Source organism: Perissodus microlepis, chromosome 5 (assembly GCF_051167445.1).
Source record: "Perissodus microlepis isolate ML-2025 ecotype Zambia chromosome 5, ASM5116744v1, whole genome shotgun sequence".
NCBI lineage: Eukaryota > Metazoa > Chordata > Actinopteri > Cichliformes > Cichlidae > Perissodus > Perissodus microlepis.
This window is the reverse complement of record NC_140465.1, coordinates 32,699,072-32,713,254: the sequence shown is the minus strand read 5'-3', so window position 1 is coordinate 32,713,254 and position 14,183 is coordinate 32,699,072. Positions and strand designations below refer to the sequence as shown.

At 38.7% G+C, this 14,183-nt stretch overlaps 1 protein-coding gene across 2 annotated transcripts in view; it reads right to left on the bottom strand.

The window, feature by feature from the left end:
- Positions 1 to 14,183, bottom strand: part of LOC146387665 (A-type voltage-gated potassium channel KCND3-like) — a 91,121-nt gene that overhangs the window by 16,251 nt on the left and 60,687 nt on the right. For both annotated transcript variants that reach the window (XM_084929440.1, XM_084929441.1), the window contains exon 3: positions 7,486 to 7,648. In XM_084929440.1, coding sequence (XP_084785566.1) covers positions 7,486 to 7,648 — 163 coding nt within the window. The remainder of the gene's footprint in view (positions 1 to 7,485; positions 7,649 to 14,183) is intronic.

Genomic DNA, 14,183 nt, shown 5'->3' with positions numbered 1-14,183 from the left:
TAGCCGTTACAGTACCCAAGTTCATCATGAAAAGAATGTCTTCAGTTCGTTGTGCCTCATTAATGTATACTAAGAAAGTGTACTAGGAAAATACTACTGTATATTAGGCTTTGGCTGCACAATTTGCAAGTTTAAAAGTTCAAAAAAAGGTAAAAAGAAAAGAAAAGATGGGCATTAGTAAGTAAGTAAATCTCACTTGAATTTCTTTTTGTGCATAATAATTTGTTACTCTTTAAAAGAAAAGATACAACATGTCAATCTTGTAATCAATGCACAAAAATGTCCGCTGTTACTGTAGCCAAAAAGCTTCTGTCTTTATCCTTTATTCCAAAAAGTCTTTGCGTACATGTTAGCAAGCTGCAGTTTTACTCTAATGTTCATTTTGGATAGAAAGAACTTTTTAATGGCAAGCTTCACATGCAGGTTAAGCTTGTGATTCTCGTTCAGACTATAAATGTGTGCATGCTAATAGCAACAGGTGCAAGCATTACCTGCACATCCTGTAATGAAATCGTACATTATCTGAGACTTCTAGTCTAGCCCAAGACAGACTGGCATTTTTTTCTCATGTTGTTGAAAATCTTTTCTACTTCTAGAATATTTTCCTTGGACTGGAATGGTTAGTTTTTTGTTTTGTTTTTTTTACCTCAGTACCAGATTCATAAATATCCCAAAGGTCTCAGTAGGGATGGGTATCGAAAACCGGTTCTTGTTGAGAACCGGTTCCCAGTGTTTCAATTTCTTGGAATTGTTTGCCAATTTTGCAAACGATTCCCTTATCGATTCCAGTTTCCCCGAATGATGTCACCACGTTGCGGAGCGTCATTTACCTGGCAGGAAACATGGTGGCTCAAACGCTCAAAAGTATGGTTATACTTTTCGAGAACTGATGACAACAGGGCAACTTGCAATACTTGCAAAGTAGATATTTCATTTAAGGGAGGAAACACTACGAATATGCAAAAGCATTTGCTCACAAAACACGCGATGACCTTAAATGAATGTCGTGTTTTTAATTCCGCTCCGGACTCGTGAATCTCAACCCAGCAGCAGTGGTAACGTTTGCACGTCCTCTCCCGTTAATGCGGCAGGTAAATAATCAACTAACAGTGCATATTGTTAGCACGATCTGCCTTATTACAAAACCTGCCATTACTGTGCATTTAGGTGACCATGATGAGAGAGACAGACAGAGTCTGGCTCAGATGCTGGCAGTTCTCGCTGCAGTCTACCGGTAGTGTCTCCTTTCAGGCCAGGATAGACGAATGGAATGGAATCAGAATCGTGAAAATCTTATCAATACCCATCCCTAGGTCTCAGGAAGCTCTTTAGATGTAGGCATGATGATGCTACACATTTCAATAACAAAGAGAATAGAAGACACTGGATGTTTGGTGTCACATATCATTCCCTACGGAGAATCTTACAATTGGCACCCAAGCTGAAATGTGATTGATCTGTTTTAACTTCATTTAACCAGGAAGTTCTACTGAGATCAAATTTCACAAGGGATTCTTGACCGAGGAAGCAAACATTAAATACAACCTCTACAACACAATGTATTGCATACAAATACCCACAACATGAAGCATAAAACACAAGAGAAAAACACCCACAGCTCTAATTCCCCATATTCCCTACAATGCTTTTAAATTCACTAGTGGCCTCTTAAAGTGGCCACGTTAAAAATCCATCAAAATCCCAAAAGTTGAAATTCACTAAACTCAACTTTAGAAGTAAATGCCTCCTAAAGGGTGATGAATAAGTATTTCATGGCTGGGGAAGTTCTTTAAGAAATTACTCTAAAGTTCGGTGTGCCCCGAACGAGCCTCTTCAACATCCTGACTAAAACCCAGTCATGATTGTGGTGATTTTACTTCATCGGTGGTCTCAGTTGACCACACAAATCAGACCTATATGCTCCAACATTACCACCCACAGTCTGACAGTCAGACAGCAGAAAGGTTCAAAATGTTCACCTCCAAGACAAGTGAGCCTTGAAACTACTGCTATATAGAGCCCTCTTCCTGTTTTTTCTTTCTTCTACCCCAATAAGACCTCTCTTACACTTCCTCCTTCTGCTTCCTCGGTCTTCTTTTTATTCTCTTACTCTTTTTACTCTTGTCAGACCTCCATCCCTCTTTCCTCTCTTGCTCCCATCGTCTTGTTTTGCCCTCACGTCTCTGGTCTCAGGACTTTTTTTCCTTAACAACCTGCCATCTCTCAGTGTGGCTCCACTTGACTTTGCTGTCCCATTACCGGTGTGACCTCAGTCCATTTACTGCCTCAACACTTATCGGCACTCTGACTGCACTGTGCTGCAGTGCTGATTTGCTGAAGGAATATAAGAGGAACCTGTCTTTGTCATCTGCACGTTTGGTTTTCAAATTATTGGGGAATTAGGAACATTAGTATCAGGGCAGGGGTTGTTTCTGTGGCTAGTTATATCCTCAGTGGGTTACTGAACTTCAAGACAGACTGTACTTTGCACTGAGGCATACACTCCAGTAGTTAGCAGGCAATAACTATCATTAAGCCCAATTTGGTTTCTCTACTTTCTATTTAATGACTGAGAAGCTACGATGGATACACGAGAAGACCTTTTTGTAAAATCAAATCCCCTGATGACTACATAATTGTAATAGGAGCCGAGAGCAGTGTGTGGTTATAGAAGAATGAAGACGAATGAGATCTGGAGAGAAATGGGAGGCCAGAACATATAAAGTAATTAAAGGAAAAGGAATTTTTGAACAGAGTCAACATAACAGATATTTCCCCTTGATTTTTCTTCCTATTGTTTTAAGTTATATTAAAGGCAGAAGAAGAAGAAGTTACTTCATTAGATCAAAAATAGCTCACTGGGGGACACTGTACAAAAACCATGAGCAGTAGTCCATAATTCATTTATATTTTGCTGGAAAAACAATGAATTGTTTCACTGGTTTATTGAAACATGTGCCAGCATATATATACAGCCATCTTTATTCTTCAGTACAGACTGAACTCTAAGAGGGAAACTTTCCTGTAGTCTTCAGGAATACCCCCAACCCCCCAGAACATTTAAATCTCTTGGCTGCCTTTTGTTCCCAGACTGTTCTAGTTAATGTCAGGGTCCAGGCTCTGGGCAGGCTGGTCTACGACTGTTAGTGTTGCTTAGTTTTTCTGCCCAGATCCCCAACATCACCTTTGACAAGGTCCCCAACGCCACTTGCTGAAATGAAGCTGCAAACCAGCTGCTGTGTTTAACAGATGATTGTAGACACTCTTGTACCTCCTTTGTACATATTGACAATGAAACAGACAAAATAAACTCAGCTATGTTCCAACCTGTTTCCTCTCCTGCCATTATCTTGTGAGTACAAATTGTGTCTCCTCTTGTCCTTTGTCATGTCCTCCTTCATGTTTGTGTGTCCTCCTACTTTGTGTTTCCTGGTGTTTAGTTTTCCTGCTCCTGCCCTGCATTTGTGTTGGATTTCATTGTTGTTTTAGTTCATTCCTGTATTCAGAGTCCTGCATCTGGGTCTGTGTTTTTTGCCTGCTATAACCGTCATATGTCAAGAGGAGCTTCTTGACAGCCACCCTTCCACCATTTCTAATGAGGCTTCGGTGAACAGTAGATGTATCAATTGAAGGGCCAAATGCATCTCTCAGGGTTGGTGTCGGTGTCTTGTGCTATTTTCTAAGGACATCACTTTGACATACTGTTCATTTGCTCTTTTAGGCCTGCCACTTTTTCTTTTGTCCTCCACTTATGCACTTTAATCATTTTGTTACCGACACACTGCACACTAAATAATCTAAATATTCTAAATCAGTGGTCCCCAACCCCCGGGCGTTTGGTACCGGGCCGCGAGAGTTGAGGCTCGGGTGTGAAATGTATGGTTTTCAGGGTTTTTATCAGTTTTTAGCGTTATTTTGTTATCGTTTTTATCGTTAACTCTGTTTTCCTGGGTCTTTTCACGTGTGTTATGAATAAATCTTCTTTTTTTCGGTACCGGTACTAGTTTTATTTTGTTGTATTTATCTGCGACACCTTAAAGGCCGGTCCCTGAAAATATTGTCAGGCATAAACCGGTCCGTGGCGCAAAAAAGGTTGGGGACCGCGATCTAAATAGCAAAAACACTATTTTATGCTAATTAACCATGTTGTTTTTAGCATCTTTTAATAGATTCAACTAAAGAAGTAGCAAGAAATTATATATTTTTGGGATGGGTTCTTGTTTCTTGTGCCTAAAATTTATAATCTAGAACTGGTTTGTTGCTAACATGTTTATTAGGTGTAAGCACAACACTGGCTCATCCCTTGAGTTAGGTGCCTTTTTTCTGCTTGAATGATTCACAGGTCAGTGTTAAGAGGCTTAAAAAGCAAAAACATTCCTCTGAAAGTGGTCAGATAGAAAGACTGGAAAAACTGAAAATGAGTGAAAAAGCAGACAATGACCAAGATAAACTAAAGCTTCACAAAAACACCAACGTGTGTGAGGGATATTTTTATTGTGTAATAGGATTAAATCCATTTAAAGCCATGACAGAATGTAGCTTGTCATGTTGAAATACCAGAACAAGTTATTTTTTCATTTCCTATTAATTGCAAGGTAACAATTTTTTTTAATATATTACCAAGTCCAGACCTACGTTCTTTTTTTAAAATTTGTTTTATTTACGTGACACTTTAGATACAAACATTTATGCTAAATTACTATATTAAAGCCACCTATAGACCTTAACTCTAATTGCTGAATCAGATTTCTTTCTAAGCACTTTGGCACTTCCGTGTTTGCTTACATTTTGTTGTCCTGTCCGTTGTTTCAACTTTGAACATTAGTTTTTAAGCCTTTAAGCTTTTAAAATGTGAATAATGGTTTACTTGCATCAGGGATTTCTATTGAGGGAAGATCCTCAACGACCACCAAAATGTTATTTCTTTTTAATTATCCTTTAACAACTTAATAATGTTTTTGTAAATTAATTCCTCATTGAGAGTGGGCTATGTTTCCCAGAGAGCCTCCTCACTGCTTTAATAGGCACTATAAGCCTGAAAAGCATCAAAAAGCTAAAAGAACTTCATTAGTGTGAAGAGTTTATGGTCCCTTTGTGGTCTAAAAATGTTTTACAACCACTGAAAGATGATATCTAAAAAAAAAATCCTTCAAGATCAATATAAAAAGCAACTTGCACAACAAATGCATGGAAAAAAAAGCTGCTGGGTCATGGAGTATATTTGGTCAGCCCTACTGTCAGTCGCTGTTGCTTAGCAACAGTACGACCATGCCCACTTAAGCATGTCAATATCAAAACAATAGACATTCTGTCAATGAACAAGTAACTACGCATCTGTTATGAAAGTGTTACAGAAGAAGTGCTGCAGAGGTCGTATTTTCTGTATACCACATCAGTGGGAAACAGTGTTTTAAAGTAGCAATGACACAATAAAATAATTTAGTGCGTCATATTTTTATGAAACATACACAACTGGGCAGCCTTTCGAAAATATTATGAAACCAGATGTAAGTACACAAGGTTTTTCTCAATTTCTTGAATGTAAATATTACCAAGAGTGACTGAGGTTTGATCTAACAGGATGAATCCAACTTCACCAGTTCACCAATTCATTGCCTCTATCAGACCTATTTTACTCAGAACTGAGCCTCACTGGACTCAATAAAGGTGCGAGAGAGCCCATGCTGTTGTGTTTGAACTGATTGAAATCAGTATATTAATTAGAAAACCACACACCTAGGATTCTAATATCAGTAAGGATTCAAATCACACTTTTCCCTCCTCAATTAGCTATCAGCAGCTGCTCTCTAACTTAATAGCGCTCTTATCTAGCCCCATAGAAAGGTCAAGCCTACTGGGGGAATTGTAGTGAATGGCTGGCTAACATTTGGTACTTAGTGTGTGTCTAAGAAACACACAACTTGTGTGTGAGTGTGTCTAAAAGTATGTTAAGTTAATGTGCATCTGAAGGGCAACACATTTCTTGTGTGTATGATGGTGCTGAAAAATGTGGGATGAATTATGGTGAAGGACATTCATTTGCAAAGCAGTTGTACAGTTCCAAATTGGGGTCAGTCCCTTTCACCAGCACCTTTTTTTAAGTTGGTAAAATACCCGTGTGCCTTCCATATGAACGAAACTCATCTGTCATCAAGATCTTTAAACTCACATCCATTATTTTAATGATGTGAATAAAACAAAAGGACTTTCAAACGTTTTTATTCCCATTTTAGGACTAACTATTAGTACTCATCCAAAAGTTTTACTCAACATTTCATCCTCCCATTTATTCTCATTAACTTAATAATGTGTCATATTGCACTACAACTTCGGCCTTTTGAAAATAAAGAGCATGCACTCCTCTGGTAATATTTGCACATGATTTAACACAGCCACTGATTTCCTTAGGGGTGCAACAATATTCATATCGATATTTAACCATTCGATACAGTGCTTTCGGTTCGGTATGCATATGTATCGAACAACACAAAATGTTTAATTTATTTTTATCAACTTTCCTTCTGACGATGCTGTCTGTGTTGAGCGCTCAGTGGATCTGCGCTCGACAGTGCAGCCTAGGCGGAGTAGTCGAACGCAGATTCACTGACCGCAGGGCAAGCTAGCGAGACAGAAGTTAAGCTCTCGTTGCAACAGGGCAAATTGAACCTCCCCCACCCTAATTCAGATCTGGCGTTTGGAACTATTTTGGTTTTCATGTGAGGTATGACCCTGAAGGTAAGCCCGTCATGGACAAAAGTAAAACAGTATGTCGGATGTGCCACGCAATGCTCAATTACATGGGTGGGAACTAGTGCGTTAGCGCAGTTTGCTCGTTAACGTGTTGACGCCGTCCAGCCCCACGCACGGGGCGATCCGCGGTAGCTCGTTAACGGAGATTTGCCGTGTTGTGGCGTTAACGTCATTTCAACGAGATTAACGCTGACAGCACTAGTGGGAACACAACGAATATGACTGCACATTTACGCCGACATCATCCTAGTGCAAAGACAAGTGGAAGCAGACAAAAACAACAAGCACGCATGCTACAAACTTTACCCGAGTCATTTAGACAGCCATTAGCACATGATTCTCCTTATGGGGACCTGTTTAATATGCTGCTGAGAATATAGCCCAGAAGAAGCGTATAGTATAGCTTTTATTTTGGAAAGAGCCATTTCTCTGTAATAAACGGTCTTTTCCAAAGATGAGTAATTTCTTGATCAGATAGATTTATTTTTTTATTACTTTGTTGTTTCAGCAACATTAAATTTAAAAACTGTACTTTTGAGTTAAAATATATATTTATAATTTTAATAAATGACAAATTAAAAAGGCATGAACATTTTTTTTTGTATCGAAAAAATATCAAACTGTGTCACCAAAGTATCGAACTGAACGGAACCGTGAATTTTGTGTATCGTTGCACCCCTAATATTCATTGTTGAAGACTGTCGAAGCACATGAGATAAAGACACTAACTTGTACCTTCTGAGCACGCCGTTTATCTGCTCTCTGGTTCTGGTGGTAGATGCGGCTGAAGTTGGAGACAATGACAGGGACGGGCAGAGCGATCACCAGGACGCCACTCAGGGAGCAGATGGAGCCAAAGATCTTTCCAGCAATTGTCTTTGGCACCATGTCCCCATACCTACAAAAGGAGATAAATGAGAAAGGTTAGGAAAAAGATGAACGTTGATGCATAGTTTCAAATGCACTTTACTGTGTAATTATATGCACCTATTTTAATGTGTTTTGAATATGTGCATGAAGAAACGAGAAAAAAAGAAAGAAAAGAAAACACTTTGTATAAAAAGTCCTTGCTCTTTGACTGATGTGAAAAAAAGCTGGCATATTAAAAGAAATGCTATAGTTTTTGAATACACTTGATATTGTGGTGCTTGCTTCTGCTACTGTAGACAAAGCAGCAATTCACACTGCCTGCCACTCATCAGAAAGGTCAAAAAATACAGAATAAACACTGCAGTGGAAAACTGTAAGGACTCCCTTTTCAAGTCTGGACTTTTGTTACACATCACTATAGCAGAAGCAAAACTGAAACAAGGCACATGAGACGAGGGACTGACAAAATAAAACAGGAAGTAGCACGCATACGACATGCAAGCGTAAAATCGGGATGGGGATAAACAAACATGGGCACATGAGACAGGGGAAACACGAAAAAGAACATGGGGACAGGTAAGGGAGACAGAACACCAAGACTGTCCTGGCCCCTAGCCCTGCCAGTGTAGCAGAAATGATGACGGATGATGATGGCAGCAGCAGCCGTTCTTCTCTGGGCGAGTAGCTTAATGTTGTTCGTATGTAATTTACGTTGAGTAGGCTAACCACTAGAGGTGGGAATCACCATACATCCCACGATACGATATTATCACAATACTTAACGCACGATACGATATTATTGCAATTTTTTAAAATATTTTGCGATATTCAGATTCTGTACATAAAGGTAAACTTTATCAATATTCATTTTATCTAATATCAAAGTCTCACACTCAGTCTTTCTCTCATTTCATCTCTCAGTTTTATTGTTGACAAACTGAACGGTTTGTATTACAGTCTAGTCCAACTTAACTGAATGCAACCATCTGGTACAATTATAGCTATTCTGAACTATGCAATTTATGAAAACTGTGCAGCCCCTTCAGCAACTGAAGAATTTGAAAGTAAATTAAAACAAAATATAATTTTACATTAAATAAAAAAGTTTTAAACTTAATTAAAATAAAACATGTCTTAAATTAAAATAAGTAAACTGTCATGTTTATTGCTGCCAAAAAAAAAAGTTAAACACATTTGGACAGTGAAGGAATGTCAGGATTCTTGCTCAGAAAAAGGATCAACATGCTCTGAAGTCAGAGCATATAAACTTTTTTTGTAACAAAATATCGATTTCTGCTGTCCCTGTATCGATACATTATTAGCAAACAAAATATCACGATACTACACAGTATCGATTTTTTCCCCCACCCCTACTAACCACATTATTACATTAATGCATGTAAGGTGAACTAGCAAACACCGTCGTAGTTACATGCGGCTGTCTTCTTGTTTGATGGCAGATACTCCCTTCACCCTGGCCAAAAAGGCTAAAATGACCAAAGAAAAAGTGGGAAACAGCTAAACATGAGAGGTTTTTGGACAAAGTTTGTTTTTTCCATTGTTTAAGCACTGCTTCCAGCCAAGAGTGATACCATATATGCCCTCTAGCTGCAGAAAAGGCTAACATTGTTATCTTTTTACAAAAAAACCAGCTAAACATAAGAGGTTTTTGGACAAAGTGTGTGTTCTCCATTCTTTAAGCACCGTTTAAGCAGCGGCACCGTTTCAAAAGTACCGGTTTGGTACTGGTATCAGATAAAACCTAAACGATACCCATCCCTAACCGAGACATGACTGGGATGAGAGAGGGCGAGGGACACTGCGATGAGAGGGGGAGACACAAAGAATAACAAACATGGAAACAATAGATTTAACATGGAAGATGCTGAGGACAAAACATAAAGACAGGTGTAAGAAAACAGGAGGAAAACACTAAACAAGAAACACAGAGACAGGACTGAGGGAACAGGAAAATAAACTGATGACTGATAACCTAAAGTAACTAAAAAAGAAAACCCAACATAATAACATCCAGAAATAGGCCCAGTTCTCAAACTCAAAATGAATTTAGCAAAATTAAAAAGTCTAAAACACAGAACACTGGGTCACCGACCCAAAACCATGACAGTTACATCCTGTCAACGAGCTTAATGAAGGCCAAGTTTTTTTTCATGGTAGTAAATAAATAAGCAAATTGATTTTCTATTTTCCATTTTGTTTCTTAAAGAAATTTGCTCACAACTGAATTATGCACCTTGAATGCAGTGCAATTACTGGCTCCGCATTGCAATTCTCAACCTTGAAAATTGAATTGTTAAGGCAAGCGCCAGAAACATTCTTGTCATGCTGTTATTGCTTTGTCTGAAAGCTCTGCATATTTATATCATTTATCATTTAAAATCGTAGTTGTGAGACACTACAGTTATCACTGAGAACGGAAAATTGTCAATTTCACTATAATAGTCACTCATGGTTAAAGTGGGATATATGCTTTAAACACACAACTGATATCACCTTTTAAGATGCAGTGATGTATTGAAACATGGGCAAACATAAATCGAAACACAGAATATAAGACAAAAACAAAGTCTGTACAATTCCAATAAGCTTGAAAGTCAGTATTTGGTATGACCAGCTTTGTTCTTCAACACAACCTTCTTCGGGAAAAGTTCTCCAGGCTTCTTGAAGGACATTTGAAGCTCTTCTTTGGATATTGGCTGTCTTTTGGTCTGTTCTCTCTAAAATCACTGTTAAATATTATATATAATGTTGGGGTCCGGGCTCTCAGGAGGCCAGTACATGAATGGTAGTGCTCCATGTGTGTGTTTTCTCTCCAGACACTCTATGCTTTTAAGGGATAGGCAGTGTTGGGGATCATTGTCATGCTGAAAAATGAAGTTTTCTCTAATCCAGCATTTTCCACATATAATTCCATGGTGGATCAAAATCTGACAGCACTGTTCTCTGTTCATAATTTCATCAGTTTTAATAAGATCCCCACCATTTGCTGAAATGCAGATTCTATCTGTTATAGATAGCCGTAGACACTGACCTCGGGACATATTGACAGTGACTTGAACCACAAATTTAAATTTTAGATTCATCACTCCACAAGACGTGTTCACACTGATTTTTTTGTCTTGCTTGTGAGTAGTTTGGCATTTCCTCTTTTTTCCCCTCAACAATGGGTTCTTCTGGCTTCGGAGATTAGTCAGAACAGCAGTATAACAGTGAGTGTTTTCAAAGCCATCCACACGGTTCAAATCCACTCGCTGCTGAGACCTTCTCTGTGGCGGCTAGCTGTTCTCTCTGTGCCTTTATGGGTTCCCCCCAGGTATTCTGGCTTCACACTTCAACATGGATGTTAGGTTGAATGATAAATTAGCCATAGGTGTGAACGTCTGTCTCCCTGTTAGCTCTGTGATAGATTAGTAACCTGTCAAGGGTGTACCCTGGCTTTTACCCTATGACACCTAGGATAGGCTCCAGCCCCGTCATAACCCTGAACTGAATATGGGGAAGAAAATGGATGGAAAATGTAATCAGTGGGCGTTCCATTAGTATGTAATTGACCTTGAGAAAAAAAAGTAAATCTAAGAACTAACGGGAAAGACAAGTTAAAGTATATGAGCTACAGCTAATTTTAAAGCTAAATAAACCTAGAATACCTCAAAAAAAAAAAAAAATCAATTCAGCTATAATTATGAAAAATCTGCTTTTGTCATATGTTAAAAATAACACAACCAGTGCTAGCTAAAAGTCCTTAATCACATCATTGTTGCTGCTCTGAACCTTAACTCTGTCCTTGGCCACAAAATGAGTGGAAACAACATCACATGCATGCAGGAACATTAATTATTTCTGTCTTTACACTCATCAATTTTCAGATAAATTATAAATACTTATTATTAAATAAAAAAAAGTACAAGAGTACTGAGCTCTGTACAGCTAAAGGGAAATTAAAAGTCAATTGTTCTTTGTTGGTTCATTGCTTCTGGTCTAGGTATTTATTACTGATTTACTACATCAATAATATGCAGTTATATAATTTTGGACATAGCATTGTACAGAAATCTTTGCTGCTTCTCCTTTCTTTGTTCCCTATTTTAATGCCTGTTGTCGTCTGCTTCTTTTGGGCCCCTGATAATTTGATTACACAGGTGAATGACTGCTGTGACAGGTGGACAGAAGCAGAAAGATAGGACCAGTGCTATCTATGTGGCTCAGACCAGGCATAACAAAGCCTTGCCAGTGGGCTCTGAGGCGAGCAATAAGCCAAGGTGTACTCTCTGGTGAATGCTGTGAGCCATGATGGCATTTGGGGCAACAAATTGATTTAATAACGGACTTCAAGGACGTGCTTGTAAGTTGGCGAGAAGAGACACAAAATCATCACCTGGAGAGGATACTTACATCGACTTTAAGTACTGTGACATGAAACGATGTTCACCAGTGTTTGCTTGTGCACTTTTTTGTGTAAGAAGAAAACAGAGAGGACTATGCTGCATATAGTACCTCTGACCTTGGTCAACCCATTTACATAAGAGTCACTTAAAAAAGGCTCAAGAACCGAGTTGATTTTAATCCTCTAGGCTTCACTGGAACACTTGCACTTGTCAAAAGACCCTTTTTGCTTCCTCTCTGACTGTTTGGCTTCTTTGGCTCCAGAGTTTCCTCTCCACTGCATTCTCGACACCAAGAGACCTATGACAGGTAAGACCCATGCACTGTTGACCACTGGGCCTCTTGAGGGATGCTCTTTACCTATCCACCTTTCTGACTCTTGTTTTTTTGACCTAAAGCTTCCACCGTGGCCCGCTCTCCTTGCCGAAGAGCAGTATAATACCAGTCTTACCCACCTCCTGCTCGCTACCCACAGAATGAAGAGATGAGGGATTATCACAAACGCAGCCGTCTGCTCTGCCTGAGTCAATGTGCGCAGGTAGGGAAGAATATGTTTCTCAAATCCTAATTCAAAATGACTTTCCATTTTTTTCTCTACACAGTAAAGACGAGGACAGATGATTCAGACCAGAAATAACAGAAGTAATGTCAGAAATAATGAAAAAAAGAATTGAACAGACTGCTTTGATTATCTGCTTTTTTAATGAAAGATTTATTAACCACACTGAAATAAATTGGGAAAAACAAAGTCAATGTAGTCCATGCCAAGTTTAGTGATTTTGCAGAATTGCCATTAAAATTTTAAAATTCATCATGCAATTTACAGTACGTTTGATTCATAGAAAAGGATGTGGTGATTTAAACCAGTTTCTAGAGTTCATGGTAATGAATTTTTAACCCTGCTTTGGTCTACCTGCATGTATCTAAAGTAAAGGACTCAGTGGTGAAAAACCAAAGAATACTGAGCTTGTGTTTTATCCATCCCTGTCAAAATAGAAAACTTCAAAGGCATAGCAGCATGAAAGTAGGGGACAGGTTTAGCTATCATCAATTATGATGGCTCCCTATGAATTATTATTTATGTTCACATAAGAAGAATAATAATACATTTTTGTTGCTCTTCATTCACCAAACTGAATTTCGAACAGCTCTTTTTTTCTTTGAGGAAAACTTTCTCTCATGATGTTTCCTGGCAGGCAGGTTGACGCGTACTCCAAGCAGAGAAGAGTCAGAAAAATGAAGGATTATTAACAAACGATGGAGAGATGACCACAGGGCTTGTTGTTATTGTTGCTGAGTCCTGCTCCTGGCTGCCAGACAATGAGACAAATTATTTCACAGTTCGCTTCGCGAGCTGTCTGTCAGCTGATGAGAGACGACATTCTCCTGGCTGTCTCCGACTGCTTTGTTGTAATAATGTTTGACGCTCCTTACCCGCTACGATGTGTCAAATATCATTACGACTGCGAACTGCATTACCGTGAAATATTCAAAACTTAGCTCTCTGCGGCGAGTTAGCTCACATCAGGCCGTCATGTTTCAAAGAGAGATTGGTGCCTAAAAACTTAATGAATTAAGGGTTGTGGTTACTTTTGTGCTGGCATCAATGGATTTTGACCTCGCTTTCATTATGGAGGCACCCCTTCATTCACAGTGATGACTGACTGCTGTGCAAAATAGAAACGTACTTTGTAATGAAAAGGTCCATTCTGGTGGAAATGTTTTTTTAAACTTGCTTCCAAATAATTGCTGATGATTTGACTGGATCAGTCTGGGGGTGAAAAATTATCTACAACCACAGAATGTTGCATATCCTCATGTGCCAATGCTCCATAAGCTACGTTTAGAACAATTTTATCTGTGTGTCTGTAAAAACTGAGCCACCTTATTAATTTTAGTGAAGTCACTTTCTTCTTGTGGGAGATGGTGCCAATACTGTACAGAAGTTGTGCCTAAACACTCAAGGCTGCAGCAGATGAATTTGAAGGGAATGTATTATTTTTCCTGTTTACTCTTGTGATTTTCAGGCATAAAACAACTGCCAGCATGAAAAAAATCCTACCTAATGTTGCAGTATTATAGAGAGTTTTGGTGTTTGAATAACAGAACTGTAATTTTTCAGTCTTTTCTGACTGGATTTGTTCATATTTAGTTTTTCA